This window comes from Phoenix dactylifera, chromosome 10 (assembly GCF_051530095.1).
Source record: "Phoenix dactylifera cultivar Ajwa chromosome 10, Ajwa_hap1_PhDact_Kaust_v1.1, whole genome shotgun sequence".
In the NCBI taxonomy this organism is placed as follows: domain Eukaryota; kingdom Viridiplantae; phylum Streptophyta; class Magnoliopsida; order Arecales; family Arecaceae; genus Phoenix; species Phoenix dactylifera.
The window spans coordinates 31,102,147-31,111,586 of record NC_143199.1 but is presented as its reverse complement, the minus strand read 5'-3'; the positions used below and the strand labels follow the sequence as shown (position 1 = coordinate 31,111,586).

The 9,440-nt window shown below is 41.1% G+C and overlaps 1 protein-coding gene and 1 pseudogene across 1 annotated transcript; one reads left to right on the top strand and one right to left on the bottom strand.

Moving 5' to 3' along the window:
• Positions 1–2,593: 2,593 nt before the first annotated feature.
• LOC103700032 (RING-H2 finger protein ATL16 pseudogene) lies at positions 2,594–4,522 on the top strand (annotated as a pseudogene).
• A 1,652-nt stretch (positions 4,523–6,174) lies between these two features.
• Positions 6,175–7,891, bottom strand: LOC103699150 (phenolic glucoside malonyltransferase 1-like). Its single transcript, XM_008781204.6, has one exon. It carries the CDS (start codon positions 7,699–7,701, stop codon positions 6,310–6,312), a length of 1,392 nt encoding a protein of 463 aa, XP_008779426.2. The 5' UTR covers positions 7,702–7,891; the 3' UTR covers positions 6,175–6,309.
• Between the last annotated feature and the right edge of the window lie 1,549 nt (positions 7,892–9,440).

The window sequence follows — 9,440 nt, the reverse complement described above, 5'->3', positions numbered from 1 at the left end:
ATAAAGAATGACAAAATAACAAATATACTGATATAGCTATAGATATCATGGCCAATGGTTGTAGCTTAAATAGTAGAGCAGTTTCTTTGCGAAAATTTAACCTGTTAGCATGTAAAATTGCAACTATCTTATAGACTGAATAAGTAAAAAATAATTAGCTACAAATTTATCGGACATGATGAATTTATGTAATCTAGGTAAAAAAAGAGATAATTAGTTAATCAATTTTTTTCTTTTCTTATATGAGAGAGAAAGAAAGGAATTAACACGATGAAACCACCCACTATATACTATCTAGATTGGAAGTATTTAGACATGCACCATCCAACATTTAAAGAAAACTGCCTTTCTTAGAAAAGTTATGCTCAGTTCAGGGTCAATTGATCAAGCTATGCGCCGACAAACCTTACACCTCAACTAAGCTACTAAACCTTGGTAGAAAAATTGAAAGTTTTTTTTTTTTTTTTTTGCAAATCACCACCTATGTTATGGTTTTATTATATATTAATTCTCATGCTTTTGGAGTTTGTAAATTGAGCCAACAAACTACATATTAAACTAGGATACTTCTGCTGCTGGGGCGAACCAATGCTTTCTTAAAGGGCAACAATAGTGTTATCTCCACTATAAAATCACTGTAGCTTACTTCATCTAGTCAAAGATGCTCACCTTTGTCTGTCCCCCAAGCGGGACTTGATCCTACCCTTGGATCTCATCATAAAAACTTCAAACCCATCAGGGTCCACCAAATCTTATTTCTCCAATATACCATGATCATAGTTGGATGGATGGCTTGCCATGAGCGACCAGGAGATGATGGGCACATGAAGTGTGGCAGTTGACTTGAGACCAAAGCTTTACATGAATGCAGGGAAAGTGGGACGCATACCCGCACTCAAGGTAGGAGGTGGAGAACCTTGCCTTGGGCAACAATGGGTCGAATGGTAAGCTCGTCGACGGTGCAGAAATGCCACACGTGGCAGCAATTGGGGGAGCTTGTGACGACGTTGGTGATATTTTTGGGAGCTAGATAAAATTTCCAGCTGGGGAATATGACAAGCAAAAAAGTAGATTTTGTTAAAAATATTTTATCTAAAAATTACTATGTCTTTATTTTATAGAAGTATTGTAAATGAATAATTTATTAGAATAAATTAGAAGATTGAAAAAAGCTTGCCTGGATCGAGACATGTAATAGACATTGCCCTAAAAACGTGCTTCGCCCCCTACGTGCAAGTTTGCAGCGATCTTGTTTACAAGGTACAACAATCCGACTCAATATGATCCTTCTCTAACGAGCACGGTCGCTGAAAGGCTTGATCCGACTGACTTTTTCGGTTTTCAAAATATTAGATCCGTAGTCTATTTATAGACTCTGTTCGATGACGGATATTTGATGTTTCACATCCCTACGGAAGTCAGAACTAATGTTATTTCCTCTTCTAAAAAAAACATCAGAAAAAAAAGGATAAGAATTTTAAAATTTTTAAATATGTAAAATTTATGAGATAAAGCTGGTATATTTATTTTTTAAAAATTAAATTTTTGTAAGTTAAAACTCTAATAGACTTAACCATGGGTAGAATTGCTATTTTCTATCTTTGGTTAGGTTAATCATAAACAGAGGTGAAGTCATGGAAGGGAAGGCTAGCAAATGGTCTAATACGCAAAAGTAGAATGAATATCGGAAGCTTGATTTGCAAATTTCAATAATAAAGGGTTTAATATGTAAAGGCTGGAGATGATTCACAAATAAAAAGAAAAACCCAAACAGCCTAAAGAAAAATTGACTTGACTCAAGAATGTGCACTTCCGATATCTACAACTGCGACTTTTATATGGTAGGGCAAGTTTTCTTTCTTCTTTTTTTTGAAAAGTAAATGGTAGGGCAACTTATCAAACACGGCTACTTGTCATAGCACTTTCATGTACAATTTTCTCTACAAAACCTTGTAAGTTTCTTTGATTAGACTTAAAATGTCTCATCCACACCACAGTCTGTTAGATTTATTAGTCTAAAGATCAAATCAATTTGACCCAATTTTACGTGGACCTAGTCCGAAACAAGACACGCTTCTATCTCTTGTAAGACCTCTCTAAATTTTTTGGCACTTAGCAACCCTCTTGGCCAAATGGCCATGGTTCCAGACTAAAATTTACGAGATACAATGTTACAGTGTGGCGTGGCATCTCTATTCAAATGGACCCGGCCGATAAAAAAATCGGGTCATCTCACTGTCTCATCAAGAGATAATAGAAAGAGAATCTTGTTGACCAAGGACTTCAGAAAGCCTGTGGATTCTCGGATCCACTGCCAAATATGATGCAAAAAGTCCAAGCAGCCAACCATTAAGACTCAAATTCCCTCTATTCCACTCGGTTTCCCTCTCAGTTTCCAGTCCAGGAATTCCAAACCTTTTCCATCGCCTTCTTAGCTTTCCCACTGGTTCTCATTCCTCCAACCCCACCTATTTCCTTGTTCCCAATCTGCTCTCCATCGACTCAAGTTTCTTATCTCCTTTTCTTCTTTGTCATTAAAAACCGCACCTCCCTCTCTTCCTCACGAATCATTCTCTTCTTCGGACATCTTCTTCGTCCCACTCCCGTCCCATCTCTTCTCCATTAAATTATTCTCAGTGCACTTTCATTCACTGACTCTACTTGGGACATCTTCCTTCCCAGGTTTCAGTAAAATCCTGTTCCCCTGCTCTTCTAGCAAATCTCAAATCTTCTTCTCTGAGTATTTGAACACGTTCTCTGCTTTCATGTTCACGACTTTTAGCGCACGCCGGCAATCTCCCATGCTTCTAGTTTAAGCTCACCCTTCTTATATTTCCCACTGAAACCTCTCCTTTCCCTTCTTCAATGGATCCGCCGCCCCATGACCGCCCCCAAACACCACAATTTCTACCGCCACCCCCAACTCTTTCAAATAGCAGCTTTCCCGTCCTAGTTACCGCCATCTGTGGCATCCTCGCCGCAGCCATCCTTCTCCTCGCCTACTATCTCTTTGTGATCAAGTGCTTCTACAACTCGCGCCGATCCGACGTCATCTCCCGGCGCTCTCGCTCCTGGATGCGCAGCGAGAACTCACTCATGGTCTTCCCGACGACCATCCAAAGCCGTGGCCTCGAAGAATCTGCCATTCGGGCAATACCGACATTCCGATATCGGAGAGCCGGTGACGGCGACGAGCAGGGGAAGAGTTCCTTCCACGAGTGTGCTGTGTGTCTCAATGAGTTTCAAGATGAAGAGAAGATCAGAGTACTTCCCAACTGTTTTCATGTCTTCCACATAGACTGCATTGATACTTGGCTCCAAACAAACGCGAATTGTCCCCTCTGTAGGTCCGACATCACAACCACCAGCCCAATTCCTGATGACCGCTTAATGGACTTTGCCTCCCACCAGAATCTTCAACATAGTGGGGATATCGTGATAGAAATTAGTAATGATGGCAGTGATGAGGTTCAAGCAGCTAGTAGCTGCACCAATACTGATCCTTCTTCCATGAAGGCGGAGCAGGGGCTTGGGCACAAGAAGGGGAGGAAGCTCTACCACACGAGCAGCATGGGGGATGAGTGCGTTGATGCGAGGGAAAAAGATGAGCAGTTCCCCATCCAGCCCATAAGGAGGTCCTTCTCTATGGACGCTTCAAGTGATAGGCAGCTCTACATGGCAGTGCAGAACATCTTGCAGCAGAACCCGCACTTTAAAGAGGTTAGCACCGAGGAAAGCAGCAGCAGCAGCAGCAATTCAGGGAGGATCCGGCGATCTTTCTTCTCGTGTGGCCCGTGCCGGATTTCAAGGAGCGCTGTTCTTCCGATTCGAAATGAGGGGTGATCGAAGAGATTTCTCCTGCTTCTTCTCCTCCTCCTATCAGGCTTTGGAATAGACTATCGTATGAACATAAAGCGAGCTCATATTGGAACTGAACTTTAGATGAAGTGTATAAGCTTTTTTTTCTTTTCTTTTTTTTGATGATAATGCAGAGTATAAGCTTAGTTATGTTTTTGTATGGCAGCATTGCCTGAATCATAATAGGTTAAAAGTTTTCTTCCCCTGTTTTTACTAAGCTCTGCTCCTTTCTTTCTTTGTTTCCTTCTTTCTTTCCCTTCTCCAATAAATTTCTTTCGCATTTTTTGAACCCCAACACCTCAGTTTATATGGTTCTTTCCCTTCTCCAAGCAGCTTGAGGCCTGTATGTTAAATGAGGGGACCTCAATACCCAAAAAAAATTGAGATATCTCCTTGTCTTGCAAATGGAGGATTCCCAAGGACTCAAAGGGTCGATCTAGTCACTTGCAGCAATTCGAATCTTATGAGTTCAACTGTCTCAGATCATCTTTCTCACAACACAACAACCAAAGAGATCCCCCCTTCTCACCTCCTAGTAAGCAGAAACAATCATTCTCACCAGCAAGATGATAGATACATCTAGCCCTGATGGGTATCCAACCTTCTTCCACCACCAAATGCTAAGAAGAGGTCAACATTGAGGTTGCAGTTATGAGCTCCTTCACAAATTTCAAGTAATATTATGGGCCATAAGAGTGCACCTGGATATGGAACCATTAGCTCATACTAAGTCAAAATATCAAACATCCCAAACAAGCTCAGGGATATGTCACCTCCAAGCAAACCCAAAGAAAATGTGCTGGCAAAACTTGATTAAAATTTAGATATATCTCATACGTATCATGTGCACCTGCAATTGTATACATGTGAAGATAATCACTGATGTAGCTAATAGAGAATGTATATAACTCAAATTTCCAACATCTTAGTTATATTTTTTATCCTTGAAAATGGAATAGTTCGGATTTATATGGCATTCTTATGCTCTAAAAATAAAGAATATCCAAATAGTTTTTTTTTTGGTACCACTAAAGAGATATTGCTATTTAGGGATCCACAATGCTTATCAAGTGTAGACACAGAGCAACAACTTTCCAATAAAAATAAAAAGAGAGTAAGGGTACAAATGGGTCGGGTTGACCTATGGCCTGGCCCGACCTGCTTAGATCCGATCCGACCCATTTTGGAGGACCTGTAGGGCCGGGTCGGATTTCAAAATTGGATCCATTCTATTTTTTAGATCGGATTTGGATTATTGAATTCAGATCCGACCCGATTCAACCCATTTAAAATTTGGATAATTTTGAGTTGTTAATCCTATGACCCGCTCGGATCCAACCCAATCCGAACTTGTAAAACTATTTAGGCCCGCGGGCCACAGCCTGCAGGGGTGCAAATAAATCCTGTGATTTTTTGAGGAAAAATGTATTCTAGAGATGTCAATGATTCTTAATTCTATTTGGTGATGAGCAAATTAGATCTTCTTTCGATATATAACATGGTTACACATTAAAAATTGTAATCCTCGTTTTCAGCTTCCTTTGGGACTCCCTCCCCCTGAAACAACCGACAACGACTATCTCCGCCACACTGTCTCTATCCACCCTCTTCTCACATGGCCCTACCGACTCCCTCATCCCCCGCCCTTACCCAATCTTCTATTGGGTTGGATCTAGGCCCAATATGAGAAACCGAGTAAGATCAGATTGGGTCGGGGTCACTCATGACCCGGCCCGATCCGGCCCATTTACACCCCTAAAAGAGCGCATGTTAAGCTACGGAGGACCAATAACCAAGGTGTACACCTAAGAATTGGACCTAGAAACCTAAGTAGCAGCCATCCACAAACAACAAGCACCATTCTTAGGCAAACTTTATGCAGTTAAACTTTTAGACTAACTTGTGACCAGCAACTGCACTAATGATAAAATTATAGCCATGCGAAACATGAGGATCTAATTTCCTTTTTTTTAAAAAAAAAAAATCATGATGGAAGAATTGACCGAAAAGTGATTTTATTTAAAGATTACAACATCTATAGGCAGGAGAAGAGACAACAGAGTTGTTTTTTTTTTTTTTACTTTTTGCAAGATAGAAGAGAAACCTATGAGCATTATAATTATTAAGTCCCAATTTGAATGCACTGGTCCGTGATTTAGTTTTGCTTGACCATATAAATCATAGTGTCGCATAAAATTCTCAAATCCATGATGAACTGCAGTCCACCTTTAATATTGTTTTTCCTATTTGTTTTCCAACAACCAAGTATAATTAAGCAATCTACTCTCTCTCTCTCTGCTTTACATCTCAGAATTAGTAGTCCACTTCACTTCACTAATTGCCATTATAAACTCAGAAACTCGAGACAAACTGAGGAAAATTCAATGTAGCTCTTAACAGTTTCCTGATATAACAAATCAACAATCAAACTCAAGCAACTAGAACATTAATTCAAAGAAGTTTTAAGCCACTAGAGAAGCAAGAGCTGAATTCATCCATCTCATCCTTCGGTAGCACCACACCAATCTCAATTCCTCCTTGCTCTTCCCTACCCTCTGCAAGCGATATCGTGCCGGGCGTCTTCTCAATCGATGCCACCTCGACCTTCTTCGGCCTTCCCCACCCGAAATCAGCATCATAGACTCTATACTTAGGCGATCCGGCGACCGACATGGGCTGCTCCGGCATCAAAGAAACAATCTTCTGAAACCACCCCTCTGCACCCTTGAGAACTCCATCTTCCAACAACTTGATAGCTCTACCAATAGCCTCAGCTGCAAACAAAACACCATCATCCTTAACAAGATCGCACATTGGCAGCTCCACAAAACAAGGCCTTAAGCAATTCCCAAAGTACTCGGCGGGGACCGGCGGCTTCAAGCGGCTCCTGCATTCCACCGAGAACAGTAGATGGGCAGTCTTCTTGCTTGCGCTCGCATACCCTCCCTGAGCTTTAACGAGACACTTCCAGGCAAATGCGCAAGCCACCACGAAGGCCGAGCAATGAATCGGCGACGCCTCGCCCTTCCTGGATTTTTCCAGTACAAGCTGTTTGAGCCTTTCGATTTGGTCTCGGGTGAGGGAGAACGAGGCAATAACCACACAGGGTCGCTCGGCACCGACCGATGGCGATTCCGGAGGGGGCGGCGGCGGCGGTCCGCCGGCCCTTAGTCCCTCGATTTCTGCGAGTATTTTCGAGTACAACCCATCGGGATCGGCGATCGCGCTCCGGTCATGCAAGGGAGGCGGCGTGACTGGAGAGTCCGAGCCTCCTAGCCTGCAAGCAGCTGCCCATGACTTGATGAAATGCATCGAGCTGGAGTCGTCGCACGCCACATGGTGGATCGCAACGCCGATGCTGATGCCGTGCTCCGGGAACAAAGTCACCTGCAGGGCTAGCAGCGGAATCGTGCCATCGTTAGAATGGGGTAATTGGGGGATCAATTCGTATAATTCCCCGAAGTTGCGAGGGTGGTCGCCTGACAATTGATGGAAATCATGGGAGCACTCTGCCAAGATCAAAGCAACGGAATCGCCACCCGAGGAGCAGATCTCGAACTCGGCATCGGAGGATGGGTCAGGGGAGGGCCTGACACGGCCGGCCAAGGGGTAGAAGTGTTGGAGGGTGAGAGAGAGGGAGGACTTGAGGGTGGGGAGGAGGTGGGTGACGAAGTGGGAGGTAGGGTGGGGAAATGGGTAGAAGAAGACACGCTCGACGGGGCCGGTGAAGAGCCAGACGATGTCGAAGAAGGTTAGGGGGAGGGAGGTCTCAGGGACGGAGCCCGGTGGAGGAGAGATCTGGAACTGATCGAGTATTTGGAGGGAAGTTGGTGAGGACGCCATGGCCAAAGGGAGGAAAGGTCTTCGGCTTGTCCCGACGAGAGCAGCACCCACACCGACGCCTCCGCTAATAATAAAAGGTTTCAAGTTAGGCGACGGAGTTGAATTCTTAGCGTCTCATCATCCTCTCTACTCCTTGGACGGCTGTGTGAGACATGGGGTAGGTAGGAGCGTCAATCTGGTCCACATATTCAATCCAACTTATTTTGCCAGTGGGTTAGTTTAAAGCGCACTAACGACAAGTGCAAGCCTATCTTTCTTCTCAAAAAAAAAAAAAAAAACCTTATAAATATTTTGAGTTGCTTCTGTTATTCTTCCAAACTTCATCATATATATTTTTTTTTTTTTTTGGGGTATGGGATCAATTTTTTTTCTTTTTTTTGGTCAAAAATAAAAAAAAGAGAAAAAACCTCATCCATATAGCAGCTCTCACTGGACCTCTTTCTATCAGAAAATGTTCGATGCAGTGGTAGAGAAACAAATCGAAAAGACAATTAAAATTGTAAGGTCACTCCGGTGCAATCTAAGCCCCGTTCCAACCGTGCTACTACCTTAGTGGTATGTAATCGGGTTTTCAAAAATTAATTTTTGAACATGATGGAAAGATAGATGGAAAAAGATACCTCTAAGGAGCAGTAAGGATTATAGATAGAACTCACATTATATATATATATATATATATATATATATATATATATAGGTTTTTTGTGAATATTTTTTTAAAGAATTAAATTTGTCTAAATTTTTTTTTAAACTTTATATTTATTTCTATCGTAAAATACTATTTTTATACATATATCTCTAATATAACGGTTCTTCTAATACGGTTAATAAAAATTATATTTATTTTAATTAAAAATAAAATAAATTTTTAAAATTATTTTTTTTGTCTTCCATCGCAATTGCCTTGTAAATGTTTCTTTTTGCATATTTATCCATTAAAAATATTTTAATTATTTTAATTTAAAATCGTTAAATTTTTAACAACGTTAGATGACGTAGGCACGTACATATGCAGAAACAAAAATAAAAAAAGATAAAATAGTAAAATAAATATTTTATGAAAGTATACATGAAAATACCGATTTTAAAAGATATTTATGTAAAATTCTATATTTAGGACGCAAAGCACCCTCTCATATTGTATGAGATGATTGATGATTCTATTCAATTTTTCTCTGTGCACATTTTTAGATATTCATGCAAAAATCAGGCTTGTCGGGTCAGCTTCAAATCCATCCAACTCTCAATCCATGAGCCTATCCAATATCCAAACCGACAGTAACTGCATTCATTCAAATAGCAAGGACATCAAGTGCTGGTGACCTTGATATACTGGCAAAGTCACATATTTGTCACGTTAATATCTAGGTTTATACCAGCTGAAGACGGTCAATACCTTCAACATCAGGCATAGTAAACAAATTAACTCAGATAAAATGGGCCTTTACCTACCATATTCTATCACCAAATGTGATCCCAGCAACATACTAGTTCATGACAAAAGAAACATGAACATAACAAGCTCCAATATGACAATACCAATGGATCTGGAATCACTCGAAAAGTCGAGAAGCTAAACCACAAAGCTCCGTGCTTATTTTAGATCCTGAGTTTTGTATTAGATTACAAACTTTTATTAGAGTCTCTGAAATCTCTGCCGTAACATGGATGTACGCCAGGTTTGGAGGTCTTTTAGGACAGGATGATGCTTATTGTTGGTTTGATGGTGGATTTCACTT

What these genes read in the sequence shown, in the direction of transcription:
- LOC103699150 (XM_008781204.6), bottom strand. Translation starts at nt 7,701, where the DNA reads ATGGCGTCCTCACCAACTTCCCTCCAAATACTCGATCAGTTCCAGATC.